Genomic DNA, 22,144 nt, shown 5'->3' with positions numbered 1-22,144 from the left:
TCAAGGCTGCAGGTGGCACTGCCTCCTTTCCAGAATTCTGCAGGGCAGCAGCCAGACAGGTGTTAGCCCTGGAGCTCTGAGCCAGACCCCAGAGCGAGGATCCAGCCGGTCCACCAGCATCAAGTCCTGTTAGGGTTGCTTCCCAGGAATTGAACAGAGAAGGGCAGGCAGATCAGAGGAAGGATGATGTTGGTTCACATTCCCATCCTCCTCCTGACCAGCTGTCCAAACGCGGGCAAGTTCGCTCTCACCAGCTCTTTCTCAGCCACGGTTTTCTCTTCGGAAAAACTGAGAAAGTCAACTGCTTTGCCTTGCAACAACCTCCACTTGGCTGTGAAGATTGCTAATATGCATAAAGTACAAGGCTTATGATAGGCACCGAGTAAGCATTTGCTGTCACTTGGTGGCTGTAGGGCCAGCAGCCGTGCTGATAGCAGCGGAAGCAGCATCAGCCATGACCCTCGCGGCAATAGTGTGGGGGTGCAGTTGTTAATACAGCACATCCACCCCAACAGCCTGTTCTGTGGAGCATTTATTTTCTTGAGATGGAGTCTTGCTCTGTGGCTGCCCAGGCTGCCCCAACAGACACTGGGAGTTAGGAGGCCGCACAGTGGCGTGATCTCGGCTCACTGCAGCCTCCACCTCCCAGGTTCAAGCGATTCTCCTACCTCAGCCTCCCAAGTAGCTAGAACTAAAGGTATAAGCCACCATGCCTAGCTAATTTTTATATTTGTAGTAGAGATGGGGTTTCACCATGTTGGTCAGGCTGGTCTTGAACTCCTGACCTCAAGTGACCCACCTGCCTTGGCCTCCCAAAGTGCTGGGATTATAGGCATGAGCCACTGCGCCTGCTTTGCATTGAATTTTTTCTTTTTTGAGACAGAGTCTCACTCTGTCACCCAGGCTGGAGTGCAGTGGTACAATCTCAGCCCACAGCAACCTCCACCTCCCAGGTTCAAGCAATTCTCTGCCTCTGCCTCCCGAGTATCTGGGATTACAAGTGTGCGCCACCATGCCCAGCTGATTTTTGTATTTTTTAGTAGAGACAGGGTTTCGCCATCTTGGCCAGGCTGATTTTGAACTCCTAACCCTGTGATCCACCCGCCTCGGCCTCCCAGAGTGCTGGGATTACAGGTATGAGCCACCACGCCTGGCTTGTATTCATTCATTCATTCATTTATTTCAGATGGAGTCTCGCTCTGTCGCCAGGCTGGAGTGCAGTGGCACAATCTCAGCTCACTGCAACCTCCGCCTTCTGGGTTCAAGCAGTTCTTTGCCTCTGCCTTCCCAGTAGCTGAGATTGTAGGCACCTGCCACCACGCCCAGCTAATTTTTGTATTTTTTTAGGAGAGATGGGGTTTTACCATCTTGGCCAGGCTGGTCTTGAACTCCTGACCTCATGAGCCTCCACGCCCATCCAATTTTTTTTTTTAATTGAGCTCAACAAGGACAATGAAAGCTCCTGGAGTGTAGCCGTATTTGTTGCGTATAATTTAGTATGGTGTGCAAGTCAGCACAATTAATAACTGACTTTCAATTCCTTCCCATTGCAAAGAAAAAAATGTTCTTTTAAGTATTTTCTAAGTGCTATTTGGATTTTATTATAAAGTGGATTAAGAAGTAATTGCGATTTGAGGGTTATGTTTTTGGTATTTGTTTGTTTTTTAACTCCCAGCAACTGTTGCTCACAATTCTGTGGGCTGACCAGGCTCTGCTGCTCAGGTTTCTGCTGGTGTCTGCTGGGGGATCAGGGCTCCTATGTGGTTGCAATCTGATGGCAGCTGGGACTAGGGTCACCTAGAGGCTCAGCTGGGACCACTTGGCCTCTTTCCCTCTCCCTGTGTGTTAGAGCCTGAGAGTTAAGCTTTGATTAAGCTGTTTTATGCTAATTTTATTTGCTCTTTCAAACCTCTGTTTTGGCATTATTAAAATTAATTTTTCTGTCCTCAGGGAACAGGATGAAAAGAAACTGACATTTATAGGAAATAAACTATTGCCATTATTGTCCTCTTTATAATTTCATCTTAATTGTGTTTGTTCAAGTTTCAACATTTTAAATTCAGTTTAGTTTCCGAGCAAGGTGGTTTTAGCTACTGTCAGCTGGGGACAGTAAGCGGAGTGACCTCCGTGGCTGGGCTGTGTGGGAGCCACTGTGAAGAAAGTCTCGGGTGTGTGGCTGACTGTTGGAAAACGAGTCTCTGGGAATGGGCAGGCCTTGCACTTAGAGCTGAGGGAACCTGTGCGGGGTGGGCTGGGAACATGGAGCAGCCTAGGTGTGCGGAGGGGAGGGCTGTGCAGGAGCACGTGCCCCCAGGCTCACCGTGCACTTGTCTTTCCAGGACAATACATGGCTTGATATACAACGCCCTGAAGCTCTTCATGGAGATGAACCAAAAGCTATTTGATGACTGCACACAACAGTTCAAAGCAGAGAAACTAAAGTGAGTTGTTCCCTTCACAAGTTACTGTTTCCAGGGTTTTTTTCTTAATCCTAAATAAGCCTCTTCCATTGTTTTGTCCTAAAAAGTTATTCTTCACGTGAAGGCAAAACCAAGCCTCTCATACTTGGAAGGGAAATTAAGACTGTGTTATAATTACTTACTTGGAAAGAACAGGTGGTTAAAGCTAGTTCTCCTTCTCCTCGCACTGGTAGATTAATCATCTTTGCAAAAAGTGCTTATGTGGGCAAGAATTTAACATTCAGAATTTGTTCTTTTCTTGGGCTGTAATGGGTTTAAAGGCTATAATGTATAGTCATTTTTCATGTTTGTAAGGCAGGGATTTGAATTATATCCTGTAAATTTTATACAAGAGAGCAAGAATCTTCCTTTCAATGTGGCTTCATTCTGACTTAATGAACTCCATCAATGTAGGTGTCCTTTGGAATCTAGTCTGTTCTTTGCAAAGTCAGGGTCCTGCTTTCGTGCCTTTGAGCCCACATCTGTTGAGGGGTGGTCTAACTGACAAGGTACTTCGTCCCTAGGCCGTGCAAATAACAATGTGATTAAGTAGTCAGTGGTCACTTCTTCCAAGTTGAGTATGGATTATTGGCAGATGTTATTCTTCGCTTGTCACTTAAAACTGGCTAAGGCAGAAAAGGTTTGCATGAATGTAGTTCAAAATACAGTTTGTGTGTGTGTGTGTGTGTGTGTGTGTGTGTGTGCGTGTGTGTGTGTGTAAAACAACTGCCATTTACTCACTCCTTTGACAAATATGTGAATATTTACCTATACACCAGGCCCTGTTTTAGATTCTGGCAATATAGCAATGAATAAAACCCACAAAAATCCGTGCCCTTTTGGGGTTTATATTCTGGGTAGGGTGGAAAGAGAAAAAACGCAAAATAGAAATAAGTGAAGTATAGAGTGTGAGAGATGATGAGAAATAAATTAGGACAGGGCCCGGGGAGACAGGCAGCCATTCTTCCCGAGTTGCCAGCTGCGCGGCCCGTCCTCTGGGCGCTCAGTGCAGTGTGCGGATGGATAGGAAGCGTGCATGCAGCAGGGCTTTCTGATGGCGGATCTTCCTCTCCTGGAATCCCACAGCTTTCTCAACAGGACCTTAAAGGTTGTGTAGTACATTTTCTGGGTTAAAAAACTGGGATCCTGGCCAGGCGTGGTGGCTCATGCCTGTAATCCCAGCACTTTGGGAGGTTATGGCGGGTGGATCATTTGAGGTCAGGAATTCGAGACTAACCTGGCCAACATGGTGAAACCCTGTATCTACTAAAAATACAAAAATTAGCCGGGTAATAATGGCACGTGCCTGTAATCCCACCTACTCAGGAGACTGAGGCAGGAGAATTGCTTGAGCCTGGGAGGTGGAGGTTGCAGTGGGCCTAGATCATGCCACTTTACTCCAGTATGGGGGACAGAGTGAGACCCTGTCTCAAAAAAAAAAAAAAAAAAAACCTGGATCTGAGTAAAGTGACTTACTGAGAGTCATGTGACTCACAGTGGAGTCAGTCAACAACCAGGTCTCCTGGCTCCTAAGACTTTTCATTTTTAATATTGTCAGAAGGGGAATGTTGGCTCCTTTACACTGGTCCCTTTCCACTGTACTGCAGTCTTGTTTTTCAGTGGATGTTTGAACTCTCATCGAAATCATATAGGTCCCATAAAGAAATGACTAACCAGGGGAAGGGGGAAGGATGGAGACGTGAGACTTACTTATGTAAGGTTTCTTTGAAGAGTTCAGTTCTTGGACATGTTAAATTTTTAGCACTTTAATACTTTCTAGGTTTAAATCTTGGTGTGTTTCTCGTGTGTGCTCAGCACTGTGGTGAGTGCGGGGATGGACGGAGAGGGCCGCGGGAGGAGCCGCTCCCACTGACCATGCCTGTGCTGTGCCCATGGCGCGTTCTGGTGTGCGATTCATCTCTAACACAGATGACGTTTTGCTGTTTTTCAGAGAGAAGCTAAAAATGAAAGAACGGGAAGAAGCATGGGTTAAAATAGAAAATCTAGCCAAAGCCAATCCCCAGGTACTAAAAAAGAGAGTAACATGAAAATGTCCAGGGTTACTTGAATGTTTTTATAAGATAGGAATATGTCTTCATCATGGGAGGGGGGGACTTGATTTCACTAACGTTGTATATGAAAATGCCTGCAATAAAAAGTACTTTTAAACTTTGTAACCCTCCTCTTGTACAACTACTTATTTTGCCCCATAACGTTTTTACCACAGAATTGACTTTTTTCTTCTGCTTTTTAAATAAGACCTGAGTCTTATGAATATACTGTGGTAAAAAGAAAACTTAAATACAAGCCAAGACTGTGCTCTCTCTGTCAGACATCATAGATGCTGTAACTCAAATCATGTTTCCCTTTTTCTCATGAAATTAATTCCAAAAGGAAATTCAATTGGAAATAGATTAAGGATGACATTTTGATATCCTCTTTCTTTGTATGAGGTGTCTGTAGGCCCAGCCTTTTATCATTAAAAATTATCTGAATTCTGCCTCGTTAACAACTAACCTTCCTTCCCGTCCCAGCAGTGGGTGCCAGTGTGCCCTGCGGAGCCTGCACCAATGGCTGGACCCCCTGGAGCTCCCAGCAGTTCCAGCTGCCAGGGCACCATGGTCCGGGGGGGCTTCCAGTGTCATGGTCTTTGGGTTTTATGTACACTGGTCTCAATGATCAATTATCCTGACAGTTGTTCCTTCATGTTCTGTGTGCCTGACGTAACAGTGCCTCTCGTAAAGGAAATCTTTTTCAGAAAATCTCGTCTGAATCTTTGCCACTCTACGAACTCTCAGGCTTTCCTCCAGCTCTCCAGAAAAGATTTTGCTGAACGATTTATTTCTTTTAGTGAGAGATGCACAGTTATCTAAGTTGGTTTCAAAATTTCTCTGACATTTGATAAAAAGTTCTACATGAATATGAAGTGAAAAGTATATATTTACCTATAGAACAACATATTGGTTTGTGTACTCTGATGAAACTACCATCAAGAGACTCAAACCATAGGCAAAGTGAGTGCTATTTCTAAGCGTAAGTCCTTGAGTCCACCTCAGACAGGCAGCCAACATTTTTCTCGCAGTATTTACTCATGCTTACATAGAAATGCTGTTTTAAGATTACAGTCTAAAACTGTATAGTCCTTAATTGAGGTAGCTAGCTATAGGTATCTACTTTAACTAATTGAATTTTTGTTGAAAGTGTGGTTAAAAAACTGATACTCGTTTTAAAACAGTAACACTATAAACCTGGGGAGGTTTGCAAGGCCCAGCCCTGCCTGACGCTGTCCTGTGTGTCTTGCCTTGTTCTGAAGGGCCACAGGTAAAGGGGTGCAGACAGGCCTCAGATAGGATTTTCAAAGACCCCAGCACACACGCATTCAAAATCAGCAGCCTCGAAACATGTGAGAAATCATACACGCGCATGCACACACACACGAATCAGAAGGGCTGATTTTATTTACTTAGAAATAACTTATTAAAATAACTTATTGAAAAAATTGCATAAAATTGTTATATTATAAACCAAGAGTTGGTTGTTTGTGTTGACAAACATGGCCCAGCTTCACCACTGTACATACTGTACAGAACTAGTGTTTCTTCCAAAATACATATTGTTCTTTTTCTTTTTCTCCACTTTTCCTGAATGTTCTCAAGTAGCTTTGTGTATTCTTTTTGGTTGCTCTCCTTACAAACGTCTGTGGTGATGGCAGACGTGCCCTGGGTTTTGCACTGGACTTTGACCAACTGTGATGCTGGAGCTTGGCCCTGCCCCGTCCTCATCTGTGTGTTGATGCCATCTGTGACGCAGTCCCCATGAGTCTCGTCCCCACGCTCTAGTTGCATGGCACATGGTCTCCTAAGCAGAAAATACTTCATGGGTTAATACCTCAGAGCTGGACACTCCGGCCTCAGTACCTGCTTCTCATTCTCAGGAGAAAGTCTCTAGATTCTGGCCACTGTTTGCCATTACAACAGCAACAGAAAGTCAGCAGTGTTGTGGATAACACAGTCTTTATTGCTGAAGTGAAAACAGTTGGGCTTTCAAGGTTTGGTTTTCCATCTCAGACCCACCTGTGGAGATTGGTTTGCGGGCGTTTTAAGGTGGGTTCCCAGGGACTGGCTCCGTGTTCCCTAGGCCCCCACCGCCCCTGCAGACTGAGCCGCCATCCGCTCAAACACACGACGCGCCCAGCAGGCGTTGGGCCTGGGCAGGCTGCGGTGCCCTCAGGACCGAGTCTTACTTGACGCATTGTGGCAGCTTCATTGGGGTTTTTAATGTCACACATGATTTAATTTTTTTTAATCATGAAATCTTGGCAGTTTCTAACATAAATGTGTTTCTGCTAATCCATCAAAAGGGGCCATAGAGTATTTTACTGCTCCCCCCAGCTTTCCCGGGAACCGTGTGAAATGAAGACGGGCACTTCTGTGAACTCAGAGTAACTGTGGCTCAGTGTTTGCAATGACCAAAACGGTGCTGTGAGCGACCCAGGGCAGGGTCTGGGCTGGATACCTGCCTTTCCTTTGAGGGAGGAGCTCATGTGGGGAACGCATCTCAGTGAAGGGTTTGTTTTGAGACAGAGTCACGCTATGTTGCCCAGGCCGGAGTACGTGGCGCCATCTCGGCTCACCACAACCTCCCCCCTCCTGGGTTCAAGTGATTCTCCTGCCTCAGCCTCCCGAGTAGCTGGGATTACAGGTGCACACCACCATGCCCGGCTAATTTTTATATTTTTAGTAGAGACAGGATTTCACTATGTTAGCAAGGCTGGTCTCGAACTCCTGACCTCGCGATCTGCCCGCCTCGGCCTCCCAAAGTGCTGGGATTACAGGCGTGAGCCACCGCGCCCAACCTTCAGTGAAGGTTTTTACTCCTAGGCAGAACCCTCTGCTGCTGGTGCCCGCTATGTGAGGTTTATTTTGCTGTGAACATCTGGCAGCATTCTTGTGTGGGGACATTCTCCTTTGTCCCGAGGGGGCAACAAGCCATGCTCCAAGCATGGGCTGTTGGTGGGTCCCATGAAAAGCACTGCTCATTGCCTGGAGTAGTCGGAAGCGGAAGTGTTGGAGTGAAACGTCTCAGGAGTCTTGTAGCCACTTATGTTTCTGGATCTCCGTACCTGACTGTGAGCCCCCTCCAGGAGGTGCTGTGTCCCAAATTGTGGAAATTTCTAGAGATACAAAGATGAGAACAAGACACAGCCCCAGCCTTAAGGAGCTTACAGTCCATTGGGAAAGGCAGACGAACTCAGCTCGGATAATCAGATTGTATGAATAGCACACCTGGGGTGGGTGGGGGTGCTGGAGGTGCAGGACTGGCTTATCCATCCCCATCTCCAAAGAAAGACGCACAGTATGGGGCCAGGCTTCTTGGTTTGGCTGAGGGCGGTCACCAAGTGAGACTTGAGGGAAGGTGCCTGCGGCAGAGGTAGAGAAAAGCAGGGACACAGTGCGTGGCAGGTGTTGGCCCTGGCAGGGGAGTGGGTTATGGGGAGGGCCGCTGTGATCTACTGAGAGGCGAGGGTGGGGAGGGAGCAGAATTTTCGCCCACAGAGTGAGCAGATATTAAAGAGCCTTAAAGGGCAAAATGGCCCAGTCCGACTTGCATTTTCGCAAGCTCTTCTGGCACAGTGGATGGTGTGCTGGGGCCGTCAGGGTTGGGGACGTGTGGGGAGATCGTGGTGCTGGGCGGAGCTGTGGGAGTGAAAGACAGAGGGCGCTGAGGACCTGGCCCTACTGGCATTCGAGGAAGGAGCCCAGCTTAGGGCGTGTGCTCAGCTATTTTGGGGGAAGCGGAAGCCAGGTGGGCCCAGAGTTGAGCAGCAGGGCCTGGGCTGGGGGACAGGGTAGCCTGGTGAAGGAGGAGGCGCAGGGGGTGTGGGAAAGGGCCGAAGGGCGCACAGCAAAGAGCCCAAGACGCCCGGAGGAGAGGCTGGGATCACAGAGACTGAGGGAAGCTGCAGTTCAGGGCTGAATGATGGCGTTCACCGTCATCATTCCCAGAGAGGGCCAGCGAGGCAAGGCCAGGAAGGGCTTAGCAGCCAGAGGGCACCCATAGGGCTCATGCCAGATGTGGCTCCATCAAGTGAGGGCCGACACCAGATGGTAGCTGAGAATGGAGCTGCTCTGGGCTGGGAGGGGTGGGGGGCAGGGATGAAGCAGGAGGGCGCTGCTGTGTTAGGGGTGCAGACTGTAAGAGGCTGAAGCTGGGGACCCACTGGGCAGAGAATGGGCGCACATGGATGAGAGCAGCCTGGGTGAGAACCCCCACTCCCCTCTCCCCAACTCAGAGGCCCTGAGCAAGTTACCCAGCCCCTCGATGTCCCAGTTCCCCCATCAGCCAGGTGAGGGTGCAGCACACACGACCATGCAGGACAAATGGGTACCCTGCACAGTTCCCAGGTCATGGCAGACAACGGATGCCACTTCCTTCACCTGTCCCCCATCAGAGCGAGCAGACACTGCCCCCAGTCATGCTGTCCCGGGCACCCTGCCTCATGGGACCCTCACAGCCACCCTCCGGGGTAACCTCACCCCCACACTACACTCATGAAAACAGCGTCAGCCAGGCCCAGTGGCTGAGGGCTGAGCCATCTGCGTCTCAATCCAGAGCACAGGGAGAGTGGAGAAGTCCCAGGCCACCCGTAGGGAACCAGGTACGGGAACAGGGAGGAACGGCAGGCTCACCCAGACCGCAGTTGTGTTGGTGGAGAGCAAGTCACAGGGGATGTGATGAGAGGGTTTCGTAATCAAGTTGGGAAATGGGATAAAGGGGAGGGGGGATCGTGCTAGCCACCTCGGTGAGAGGACACGATCATGACAGGAAAGGGAAGGGAGTCACGAGGTTGGAGATTGCTGGCAAAGAATGGGTGGCCAGAGACGAAGGTTCCAGTGGTGAGACAGCTGCCACCCAGCCCAGGGCGTGACCTAGTGCTTGGCTGCTCTTGTGGAGTCAGAACCGCGGAGGCAGTGGGGTGTGGGCCCACTCTCCATCAGGTGCAGAGCGGCCAGGAGGAGCTTGGAGGTGATCTCTGGGGCGGGCAGTAGGGGACCAGCTGCTTTGCTGTCTCAGTGGGAGTGCTTTCTGGTTCCAGAGTCAGCAAGTCGCGTCATGCTGCAGGTGTAGTCGAGTCTCCCACAGAGTGGGCTTCCTGCGGGAGAGGGTCCTGGGGGGCGGCAGGGGAGATGATACATCCCTGGCCAGGATGAGAAGCTTGGAGTTCAGAGCCTGGGCACCTAACGGAGTGACTCCGCACTTTGCATTGCAGTACACAATGTATAGTCAAGCCAGCACCGTGAGCATTCCGGTTGCAATGGAGACAGATGGGCCTTTATTTGAAGATGTGCAGATGCTGAGAAAGACAGTGAAGGACGAGGCTCATCAGGTAAAAGTGCACCAAGGTCAGCTGGGCGCCCGTGACAGATTTGCTTAAGAAATACACATACTTTCAGTAGGCGATATGATTTGCATCAGTGCCTTCTGTTTAAGCTGGAATTAAAAATTAAATTTTGCCAGTCTTATAGGAAACATTTTATCTATAGATCTTAGCGCTCAAATTACTAGAAACCGTTTTTAAGGATTAAGTGTGTGCCTGAGATTTGTATCTCCATTCACCAACAGTAGCAGTCCCAGCTCTTAGCTCTTTAGATGTTAACTCCAGCAGAATCGAAAGCTTCACAGCCATTTCCACCCCTCGCTTTTCCCTCTGCAGCCCTCTGGCTTCTGCTTTGGCCCAGAGATGCTACCTTTTAGCTCTTCACAGCAGATGCTAACAACCCCTCTCCCCAAGGACACCTTGCTCCTCACCTGCCTCGCCCCCCTCCCAGGCACTGTCTTTCAGTGCTTATGTCACAGACCTCCTCGGGTGACACCCCAGCTCACAGACCACCTCAGGTGATGCCCCTGCTCTGTGGTTTTCTTTCCTTTGTTGTGGAGTGGACATACAGATCACCCCTGATGCAAAGAGAGCCTCCTACCACTCTTCCTCCTAAGTTGGGCATGTGAGCACTTAGGCTCTAACGAGGACAGTTTACTTAGTTCCTGCTTGGGTTCAAGGAGCCTTTCAACTGCTGTGTTGCCCTGAGCATTCCTCCCTGTTTCAAATGCCTGTAAACGAAACAAGTATTGCCAAAGCGTCTGGGGACCTTGGCCTTTCTCGCTGAGAAACTTTAACCACTTTTTGATCAACGAAAGAACTCCTAAGGACATCCAGTTCTAAAATTCTGATGGAAAAAGTGGAAGTAGGCTGCTCTGCCTGTGGAGTAGCCGTGCTTTTATTCCTTTTCTTTCTTAATAAACTCACTTTCACTTTTTTTTTTAAGTGAAGGTAGCTGAAATGATCCCCATTATTGAATACTGTACACGACTGGTTTATAAAGGCAGTGTCATTTGGAGCTCACTTAAACCGGGAGGGTTTTTAAATCTGTTAGTTTTTGATTCAAGTAAATCCTATTTTCCACCTGATCAGACAGGACAAGGCATTGCCAAGAAAGAGCACAAAGAGACGGCCTCAGAGCTCAGTGCCAACAGGCAGCCCTGAGCACCCGTGGCTACAGAGCACTGGAAATGGGGCCTGTCTGAACCAGGCCGTGCTGTCAGTGTAAAAAGCCCACAAGTACTCTTAGCACTTCCTAGGAAGAGTGTAAAAACATCTCACTTGTAATTTTTTAATTCTGTGTTGAAGTGATCATGTTTTTGATGTGCAGGTTGAGTATCCCTTATCCAAGGTGCGTAGCACCAGAGGGTTCTGGATTTCAGATCTTTGTAGATATTTGAATATTTGCATTCTGTTTACCAGTTGAGCATTCCTCATCCAAAACTCTGAAACCCAGAATATCCCAGTGAGCATTCCCTTGAGCGTCATATTGGTGCTCAAAACGTTTGGATTCTGGAGCATTGCAGATTTTCTGATTAGGGATACTCAACCTGGATGAAATAAAATATATTATTAAATGAATGCCCCCCCATTTCTTTTTACTCTCTGACTGTGACTCGTAGAAGATTTAGAATTACACGGTGGCGCTGTGTCCCAGCTGGGCTGCGCTGGTCTGGGCTCCTTTCTCAGAGTTGCACAGGACAGGGCTCGTTGCCCCAGCCCCACGGTAGCCGCGGCTGCCTGCCTCTTCCGCTTCTAATTCCTCAACTCAGGTGAAGAGCAGAATAGATGACCAAATGCTTCTTTCAGCTCATCAAAGCCTGAAAATACTAGAAATACAGTGGAAACGCTCACTGAACACTCTGAACATCAGTAACTAATTTTCTATCTAATCCAGTTGGATTCCATACTTTCCTCACAATGAATGTTCTTAGCAATGAACAGATTTCATCAAAAACACGAAAATGTGTATATATTTCTCTCTCTGTGGGAGTGTTAATGTTTGTCCTTGATATTTTTTTCATAACTCAGGAATTTCAGGTTGCCTTTTTAATCACCATTTTGATTTTATGGCTTCAAATTTGCTAAAGACACGTAAGCTGTCCTCGTTAGCGCACACAGAAGGAAACACAGTCAGTGTCTCCTGTCAGGGAGCCTGCCTGGGAGTTTGTGACCATGTGTTCGTTTATAAGACACAAGGCTACACACTTAAAAAGCCAGTTCTTGGCCAGGTGCGGTGGCTCACACCTATAATCCCAGCACTTTGGGAGGCCAAGGCGGGCAGATCACCTGTGGTCAGAAGTTCAAAACCAGCCTGGCCAACATGATGAAACCCCCTCTCTGCTAAAAATAGAAAAATTAGTCAGGCATGGTGGCAGGTGCCTGTAGTCCCAGCTACTTGGGAGGCTGAGGCAAGAGAATCACTTGAACTCGGAGGCAGAGGTTACAGTGAGCCGAGACTGTGCTATGGCACTCTGGCCTGGGCAACAAGAACAAAACTCCATCCCCACCCCCCACCTCCCTGCCAAAAAAGCCAATTCTTACATATTAAATAGCTTAGGGTTGGGGAATTTTTCTTTTTGATACAGCCTTTAACTTAGGTCAGAATTAAAGCTAGGCAAAGAATAAACTATATCCAGAAGGTAATGTACCTGAAAGGCACGTACATATTTAAAATTTAGGTCCTGCTCTCTAGTAGATTAAGAACTTGATCAAGAATGCAAACCAAAATAGCATTCTCTCTTGAGTAAAGCTGCCTTTAAAAGTCAGCTCTAGTATTTGTGTGATATTCAGGGCCCCAAAAACTTCCAACAGGTTGGTCTGTCCACTGCCCTTGGGAAGGGGCATGTCCCTTCCTGAGAGGCTTACCATATACTGTGACAGGAAGGAGCCAGTCCTGTGGTCATCCACTTTAGTTCTGAATACGCACACAGGCAGGACAGTTCTTGGACAACTCCTGTAGCATGTCGGCTTCCTTGTTTTCACAATTCTTGAGATTTTGTTCTGTGACTGGGCTTCCTGTGTGATGGACATTGTTACAACGGCAGTTCACTCACCTCATCCTTAGAGCACTATGAATCATGTTTCTGAGTCAGAAGACTCAATGTCATTGGGAAGTCACTTTTCCCCAAATCAACGTAATCTCCATTAGAATCTCAGCAGGCTTTTTTTCTCAAGAAATTGAAAAGCTCATTCTAAAATTCACATGGAAATGCAAAGGATCTGGAATAGCCAAAACAACTGTGAAAAAACGAAGCTGGAAGACTAACAACACTATGCAATTTCAAGACGTAACCGTGTGTGCGTGTTTGTTTTTGGAGACAGGGTCTCACTGTGTCACCCAGACTGGAGTGCAGTGGCATGGTCACACACACTGCAGCCTCAGCCTGCTGGGCTCAAGCGATCCCCTACCTCAGCCTCCCAAAGTGCTGAGATTACAGGTGTGAGGCCCTGTGCCTGGCCTGACTCCTTACAGATTTCTATGGACCAGTTGAATCAATTGAATTCAGTTGAATTCAGCCTATCCAGATGAAGATATTCATGAAGTCCAGTCTCTAGGTATAATATTTGAAATTATGATAAATTCTGCTTTTTTTTTTTTTTTTTTTTTTTTTTTAATTTCGAGACAGGGTCTTGCTCTGACACCCAGGCTGGAATGCAGCGGCTCAGTCTTGGCTCACTGCAGCCTCGGCCTCCTGGACCCCAGCAACCCTCCCCACTTAGCCTCTCGAGCAGCGGTGACTACAGGCACCAGCACACTTGGCTAATTTTTATATTTCTGGTAGAGACAGGGTTTCACCTGTTGGCCAGGCTGGTCTCAAACTCCTGGTCTAAGTGATCTGTCCCCCTTGGCCTCCCAGAGTGCTGGGATTACAGGCATGAGCCACTGAGCTCTGCCGATAAACATAAGTTGAAAAACGTTTGGAGCTGTTTTCCTGAAATTCTGAAAAGCCCTGTTGTTAAAGCAAAAAGAAGGTTACCAGTTCAAGGCTGCTGTGAGCTATGATCGCGCCACTGCACTCCAGCCTGGGTGACAGAGCCAGACTCTGACCCTAAAAATGTTAAAAGTACCAGGATGTAGGAAAAATGTATGTGCACAATTTGGTGACCAAATTGATATGAGAAATTATAGCTAAAAATTAAGCTTTTTTGGTTTTTATATATAGTCATTTGAATATATTCAGTGCCCTTTTAATTTTCAGCTAACTTTATTTTTCCAAAATAATTTCACATTTCTTTCAGATGATGTGAGTGTTGGGTCGGGACAGGGGGAGGGAGTCAAAGGCGTAGCTGGGGAGTGGGAAGGAGGCCCTGATGCTGACGGAGGGAGCAGGCTGGATTTTTGTGGAGAAATTCAACCATGTGTTTACCTATCCATTATTTACATTTCCTTCCGGAAACTAGTATAACCCTGTAACTAATAGAACATCCAGAGAAAACTAGCAAATATCACTGAAATGCCGTTTGTATTAGAGACATTCAAAATGTTTGCCATTCTCATTTTTAACAGTTGGTTGGGAGAAAAGCAGTGCCAGCCATGCAAGTGAGGAAGGCGTAGAGAGACGGCAGGTGGCAGTGCAGGTACTCAGGACTCAGCGTGGAGAGCACGTGGGAGGCCTGTTCGCTGGGAAAAGAATTGATGAGTTCATGAGTACATGAAGTATTTTCCCTTTTGTCCATGTCATTCCAGCTTGTGATGGTCAAAACAAAATTAAAGAAATTTGACGGCTGGGAGGCCGGGTGCAATGGCACATGCACTTTGGGAGGCCGAGGCAGGTGGATCACCTGAGGTCAGGAGTTTGAGACCAGCCTGACCAATATGGTGAAACCCCATCTCTACTAAATAACAAAAAACTAGCCAGACGTGGTGGCGGGCACCTGTAATCCCAGCTACTGGGGAGGCTGAGGCCGGAGAACCGCTCAAACCCAGGAGGTGGAGGTTGCAGTGAGCCGAGGTCGCTGTTTGCTGGGAAAAGGATTGGGAAAGGCCTGGGTGACAGAGTGAGACTTCCGTCTCAAATTAAAATTAAAAAAGAAAGAAATTTGGTGGCTGGGCACCATGACTCATGCCTGTAATCCAAACACTTTGGGAGGCTGAGGCAGGAGAACTGCTGAAGGCCAGGAGTTTAAGACCAGCCTGGACAACACAGCAAGACTTTATCTCTACAAAAAGAAAAAAAAAAAATTAACCAGGCATGTGTTGCATGCCTGTCACCCTAGCAACTCAGGAGACTGAGGCAGGAGGATCCCTTAAGCCCAGGAGTTGGAGGCTGCAGTGAGCTGTAGTCACACCACTGCATTCCAGCCTGGGTGATAGAGACCCTGTCTCTAATTTTAAAAAAAGTTTAAGAAATTTGGTCCCTTAAGAAACATTGATTATTTCTGTCCCAAATTAAGTAGTGAAGTTTGAATTCACACCTTTCTAAGAGGAAGAAAACTTGCAGAGCCATGTATGCCCAACCCTTGGTGTTCTTTTAGCACTTAAGGTTTATAGTGAGCCTCTGGATCTGCCCGTGGGCTGCAGAGCAGAGGCCACCTCTCCATGACTGTGTCTCCTGCGGTCCATTCCGTCCCCACCGGCATGTCCACCTGCACACCCCTCCACCAGGCCCTTCGTCAGCCCCACCATCTGCCATGCTGTCTTCTCCTCCCTGCCTCCTGTTCTTCTCATTTTCTTCCTTTGTGGATAGTAAAATTATTCTCCGCTTTGCACATCATTTTTAAATGTCTGAGCAGAAAGGCCCAGATGTGGTCACTGGCTTTCTGTCCTTTCAGAGGCTCTGGGGTCATGTTTGGGTTCTCAGATCGCATTCACCGGTTCCAGCTCCAAGGTTTTTACTGTTGCCTTTTTCTATGAAAATGTTTCTTCTCTGTGAAGTGCCTATTTCAGCTGTAATTACACATTTCAAACATATAAAAATCTTGGTTTTGTTTTGCTTTACTTTGTTTTACAGATCAACATAGAATGAGCATAAAATTCAGGGTAGCAATTCACCTCTGAGCTTCTCATGGGCTGAAGGTGGTCATGCTTTACATCCTCACACGTTAACACGCTCTCACAAGTACCGTGATAGGGTCATTTTTTTTTTTTTAAGTGAAAACAAAATTTCCTAGACTGTTAGGAAGACAATGGATTGGGGGGAAAAAAGTGTCTTTTTTTTTTCCCAATTTGATAGAAGTTTGAAATCCAATTTAAGTATGTTTTTCATTCATTCTTTTTTTTTTTTTTCTTTTACCTCCAAGGAAATTTCTGCTTTCTGAAATGCTTCCGTAGGGGATATGCCCATAAAATGGCTTTAATGACATTTATGAAATAGGAGGTTGTTTATGAGATTTACTAAACTGCATGAATTCTGCAGATTAGAGGTACTGAGTCCTTTATAAAAGCACAGCACATTTCAGAAGACCAGTGTGCTGGTATTGAACACACAGGCCCTCACACGAGTCATGATTTTTAGTAGCAAGACATTTTTGGTGAATTTCCATGATAAGACATATGCCCTTTCCCTGTGGCCAGGGTGCCGGTAGTGAGGGGTGAGGCACATGTGCCTCGCAGTTGTCCTTTGACTTCCAACTCAGACGTGAGCTCGCTTTTCAGATAGCTTAGTTTGGAGCCAACGCCATTGCATTTCTAATTCCAGGCACAGAAAGATCCGAAGAAGGACCGTCCCCTTGCACGCCGCAAGTCCGAGCTGCCTCAGGAACCCCACACCAAGAAAGCCTTGGAAGCTCACTGCAGGGCCGACGAGCAGGCCTCCCAGGACGGCCGCTAGCCTCCGGGGGCCGCATCGGGGCTGGGCCCACCGGTTCTTTTCTGGATTCTGTAGAAAATACATACTTTCTGTGCCATACCAATCAGTTACACTCAAAGTCAAAGCTTTCTTGGACCCCGTTCTGTAGGCAATAACGTGCGTCCGCCTCAGCGCGAGATTAGGAGTTCAAACAATGGTGACTTCCCAGAACCCGCTGGCAGAGCCGCGGGTTGACGACAGTGTCCCACAGTGTCATCACCACCCCAGCGCAGTCCAAGTCAGACTATTTCACAAAGTCAGAGCGATAGGAAAGCACCCTGCCCGTCATCCTCACGTTCTCCCAAATGGAACTTAGGATCTTTTAACATAGGAGGTTCTGTGATAACATCAATGTTTTTCAAATCAAAGGAACGCTTTAACAAGTGTGGCCTATTTTTTAAGACTTTACAGCCTTTGGAATGGTTTCCACATGATTGCTACGCCAGCAGCTCTCGTGCGTTCGTTTTTCAGTCTCAGTGACATGGCTCTTTGCTTTCGAGTTCTCACACGACATACTGGGAAAATGACAATCCTCAGGCGCTGGTCTTTTCTAAGGGATCTCTTTACTCTGATGAGTGACATGAAGACCATGTCTCCTCCTCTTGTGTGTACCTAAAGCCATATTTCCAAGTCTGTGCTGCTCCAGGATTCCAGGAGTAAGCTTGTAGAAGAAATTTATTTTAAAAGAGATTGCTCTGAAATTTATCTTAAAAGAGCTTGCTCTGCCTATCTCGACAGAAATTGGAGTTTAAAAATTACGTGTTCACATTTTTATTTGCAGATTTCGTTTCCATTCAACTTAAACATTGTTGCCCTTCAAACAGGCTCTTGAATTGATAAAATTCTAGTCTCTAAGAATTCCACATTTTATGGAAAGTTAGAACAAATCATTTTGAGTGAAGCCAGTTCTTAGCGTAATGCAGGCTGCAGCTGCCTTTGAGCGGAAAGTAAGCAAGCCGCGTTGCCCGCTGGCACTGCCACGGCCGTCACTTAAGGCTGCGATGCGGTCCTGAGCGCTGGGAGGGGGCGCCAGCGAGGATGGGGCTCCATGGGGCTCTTTCTGTTGAGAAGAGCACACATTATCAACACCTTGTCAGGAAAACACAGTGTCTGAGTTCTCGTCGGTCTTCAAATGCTGCTATGTATTCCACAGGCTTCCTTGCATGTACTGAGCTTAGATGGAACAGCACAAGGAGAAAAATCTTTCAGCTTAGCACTTCGTCTACTCTTTCTTTCTCTCAGGGTGGCCAGTATTTTGACTTACTTATCCTGCTTGAAAGCTACTTGAGATGTGTACTGCTATTCTAAACACGTGATTCTAGTTTCTTTTATCTCTGGCATAAGATTATATAACTTAATGTTAAGTGTCTTGATGCATAAAAGACAAAACGTGGCTTCTTTTAGGATCTGTTTTTTCATCGAGGTCTCGGGTATCCTTTAAAGGATGGTGAGCAGCAGACACTGCTGCAGTGCTACTGCCCGCTGCTGTCTTTAAAGCCACTGGCAATGCTTCTGTCCTCGTGTCTTGGAGGAAAATCACCTGGGGGGAGGGGACTTCTCGTGTCAAGAGCAAGCGCAGGTATGAAATGCAAAGATTGCCCCAGCTAAAAGTGGACAAGTCCGCTTTGTGAGATGAACACTTCCTGAGAAACTTGACAAGTATCTCTCCATTTTACCATTATGAAATCTATAATTTAAAAAATAAAAAACAGTTTAGATGCCTTCTCCTTTTGAGGGAAAAAGGGTGCTTTTTTATTGTATAAAGCAGCGTCTTATGTATTTTGATATACCATTGTTTGAACTTCCGTCTTTAGCTGATAGATTCTCAAATATCCTTGATTTTGGATGTTCAGTATGTTTGTGAGAGAGGTTTCTGGGAAGACGCTCTTTTTGCCCTAGGGAAAAAGCAAAATATCAATGTTTGGGTGACTGTGTAAAGCTCAATGTGTAAGAACATCTTTTTGTCTAGGTTTTATTTCTGCTCTTTATTGAAGACAAACACTCACCAAAAAGAAAAATCAAAGTTTTGAGAGAAACTAATTTTCTTTGGCAAGAGTATTACTTCACATTTTGGCCTCCTAAAGTTTCCCTCACTAGTACTCGGACTCCTGTGCTCATCGTTCCGCTTACGTATCATTGTATAGAGACTGTTTATTCTGTACCAAACTGACTTCAAAGTACTGCATCGAAAATAAACCGGTGACTGTTTTTCTTCATAAAGTTCTGCGTTTGGCATCTTCACTCTTTCCAAAATGTATCTGTACATCAGAAATGTCACTATTCCAAGTGTCTTTTTAGTGTGGCTTTAGTATGACTTCCTTTTAATATTGTACATACATTGTATCTTTGTTCTATGGTAATAAGTAATAAAAATGTAGACTTCATATTTTGTACAAAATGTCCTATGTACAGAATAAAAAAAGTTCATAGAAACAGCAAATATAGGTAAGTGGCACAATTATTTTTCTTTAGAAAATATCTGTAACTTTATGCTTTAGTGAAATGTTTAAGTACCTACATATTTTTTAACATTTTGTAATTCAAAACTTTTTGTTTTGACATTGTTTATGAAGAGAAACTTCAAACACTTGCCATTTAATATGCTCTTTTATCTAATTTTCAAAAACTCTAAAACACAGTGTATCATATGGACTAAATAAAGAACATGTGAATTTTATTGCTCATCATGAAACTAAATTTAGCCATGGCGTTGGGCAAGCTGGCTCTGATATTACCAGGTTCCTGTTAGGTCAGGGCCGCCCACACACACAGAAGCTGACGGCCACTGATCTCTGACCAGCCCGCCTTGGAGCGCTGGCTGGGCCTGTTGCTAGCCACAGCTGTTCAAAGCTAAGTCTATCTGCTGATTTTTTACTTATTTAGTGGAAAAGGCAGAGTGACTTTTTATAAACCACCCCTTGGTTTGGTTTTGGTTTTGAGGCTTTTTTGAGTAGGAAAAGGTGAATCAATACAGTTTATAGAAATGAAAGTCTTGAAAATGAGGAATTGCTGAGAGTGTGCATTTGGAATCCTAGTTCACCTGCCTGCTCCTCCACAGAGAGATCACCATTCTCACTGACACTCTTGTGAGAAGCCCGTGGAAACGGGGTGAAGGACTGATCTCCTCGTGCTGTGGCTGTAACTTCACCTCTCCGTGGCTGCGTGTGGTCAGCACGCCGGTAGGCGTGGGAGGGCAAGCTGTGTCCCTGGGCTTCCTTCTCCACCCAGTGGTGTCTGTGCTCCCTTCACATGACAGATGCAGATGCTGCCACTCTCTGCAGCTGGGGCACGTGGATGAGGCTGAGACCCAGGCAGAGTGTAGTCTTTGGCCCAAGGGTCTGGTAACCTTGCTGGCTATTTTGAAGAATCACACACGCCCCACTTGCACCTAAAAGCAGGCACACCGGCCAGAAGACGTCACATCCTGCGCCACTACTCAGATCGCTGTTTGCGCAGTCTAGATGTTTGCCCACTGCCTTCCTTATCCCCCTCTTGAAGCTGGAGGAAACCTGGTGCTGAGTAACTCCCTACAGCTCAAGAGCTCTTGAGAGGACGCACCAAGTAGAGGCGTGCTGCCGTTTCAGCCCAGCTGCACGCTGCTGCTATTTTGGGGTGGCAGGAAGCATAAAGGCAACACTGCACTGGCTTCACGTCTCCTTCCCTGAGGGCTGGCGTCACCCATCAGCAGTAATGACAAGGAGAACTCGTATTTCTTACCACTGCCTTCATGCCAGGGCCGTGGTGGATGCCTCATGCCCCTGGGTTAATAATTTACTTAGTTCTCACAACCCACCAAATAATTTACCACTCTTATCCTCATTCACAAATAAGGAAACTGAGGCACACAAAGGCGAAGTCACTTGCCCAAGGTCACACGAATACTGAGTGGAGCCAGGTTTCAACCCAAGCAGTGTGGCCTGGGATCCCAGCCCCCACCACCACGTTACATGGTGGAAATGCCTTCTAGACGGGCAGTGTCACAGGCAGTGATGAACAGATGTAAAGGTCTGGGGACATGCCTGCAGCGCCATGCCACGCCATAGGAACACCCCCGGGGGACAGTGTGGAGTTATGGTATTGTCATCCTAAAAGAAGAAACTGAGACAGATTATGGAGAGGCCAGGCGCCGTGGGTCATGTTCGTAATCTCAGCTACTCAGGTGACTGAGGTGGAGGATCACTTGAGCCCAGGAGACTGAGACAGCAGTAAGCTGAGATCTCACCACTGCGCGCCAGCCCAGGCGACAGAGCAAGACCCTGGCTCAAAAATTAAACATGGGGAGAGAGCTTATTTGGGCCCAGTTTGAGAGCTGCAGCCTGGGAAATGCTGTGGGGAGAAAGAGAGAGGCTCCTGCATTTAAAGGGAACAGGACGGATCAGGAAAGGGGCCGTTACTCAAGTTGTTTTCAGGCGTTCTCATTGGTTGACAGAAACGCTTGATTCGTGATTGGCTCTACATTGTTGAACTAGAGGCCACAAGTTGTGGTGTCTGGCATGTGTCATTGCTAGATATATGCATGGCTCTCGGTGCCAGTCTAGAGCCCGCACAGCAACCTTCGGATGATTTCCCAAGGCGGGAGGGGGAGTGGGGTCTCATTCCAGTGCCTCTGAGCCTGATCACTTAAAGGGGGCTCACCTTCCTCATTAAAATATGTTTCCTTCTCCTCCTGAACTCCAGGTGAAGCCCTTGCATCTGCATTCACCACCACTTGACACTGGGGAGAACCCCAGGCCCTGCAAGGTAGGGGATACCCAGGGTCATGGGCCCCAGGGTCTGTCCTTCATGACTGTTGCATGAGACACCCAGGGCCGCCCAGAGCCCCTGCTCAGCCCTGTTATTGCATGGGGGAAGCAGCCCCCATGGAGACAGTGTCAAGAGACAGACAGCTGTGACAGCTGTGGGTTGTGATGGTGCACTTGACCCTCAGAACCAGAAAAGCTCGACTCCAGTCCAGCAGCTCCCGTTCCTCAGAGGCTATTGTTTTGTTTTGTTTGTTTGGAGACGGAGTTTTGCTCTGTCCCCCAGGCTGGAGTGCAGTGGCGCAATCTCGGCTCACAGCAACCTCCGCCTCCTGGTTTCAAGCCATTCCCCTGCTTCAGCCTCCTGAGCAGGTGGGATTACAGGTGCACACCACCACATCTGGCTAATTTTACATTTTTGGTAGAGACGAGGTGTCACCATGGCCAGGCTGGTGTTGAACCCCTGACCTCAGGTGATCCTCCCACCTCAGCCTCCTAAAGTTCTGGGATTACAGGCATGAGCCACCGCACCCAGCCTGAGGCTTTTGTTTTTATGTAAGTTTGGATTTTATAAAACTTTAATTTTTTTTTTTTTTTTTTTTTGACAGAGAGTGTAGCTCTGTCACCCAGGCTGGTGTGCAGTGGCACAATCTCAGCTCACTACAACCTCTGCCTCCCGGGTTCAAGCAATTCTGCCTCAGCCGCCCGAAGCTGCGATTACAGGCACGCACCACAATGTCCAGCTAAAAACTTAAAAAAAAAAATTTTTTTTTTTTT

The 22,144-nt window shown here is 47.1% G+C and overlaps 1 protein-coding gene across 9 annotated transcripts in view; it reads left to right on the top strand.

The window, feature by feature from the left end:
• The window catches only part of PPP2R5C (protein phosphatase 2 regulatory subunit B'gamma), a 162,892-nt gene extending 143,589 nt beyond the window's left edge, over positions 1–19,303 (top strand). For 5 of the 9 annotated variants that reach the window (XM_032287367.1, XM_032287375.1, XM_032287374.1 and 2 more), the window contains 4 exons: positions 2,340–2,441; positions 4,411–4,483; positions 9,730–9,846; positions 16,479–19,303. In XM_032287367.1, coding sequence (XP_032143258.1) covers positions 2,340–2,441; positions 4,411–4,483; positions 9,730–9,846; positions 16,479–16,610 — 424 coding nt within the window. In that variant the 3' untranslated portion in view covers positions 16,611–19,303. Of the gene's footprint in view, positions 1–2,339; positions 2,442–4,410; positions 4,484–9,729; positions 9,847–10,929; positions 11,425–14,347; positions 14,419–16,478 lie in introns of those variants that run through there. The other 4 variants (XM_032287369.1, XM_032287368.1, XM_032287373.1 and 1 more) reach the window with 4 other exon arrangements.
• The last annotated feature ends 2,841 nt before the right edge of the window (positions 19,304–22,144 follow it).

This window comes from Sapajus apella, unplaced genomic scaffold (assembly GCF_009761245.1).
Source record: "Sapajus apella isolate SASKATOON/1434 unplaced genomic scaffold, GSC_monkey_1.0 scaffold20, whole genome shotgun sequence".
Lineage (NCBI taxonomy): Eukaryota > Metazoa > Chordata > Mammalia > Primates > Cebidae > Sapajus > Sapajus apella.
Note: the sequence above shows the minus strand (reverse complement) of the source record. Positions and strands in the feature narration are given on the sequence as shown.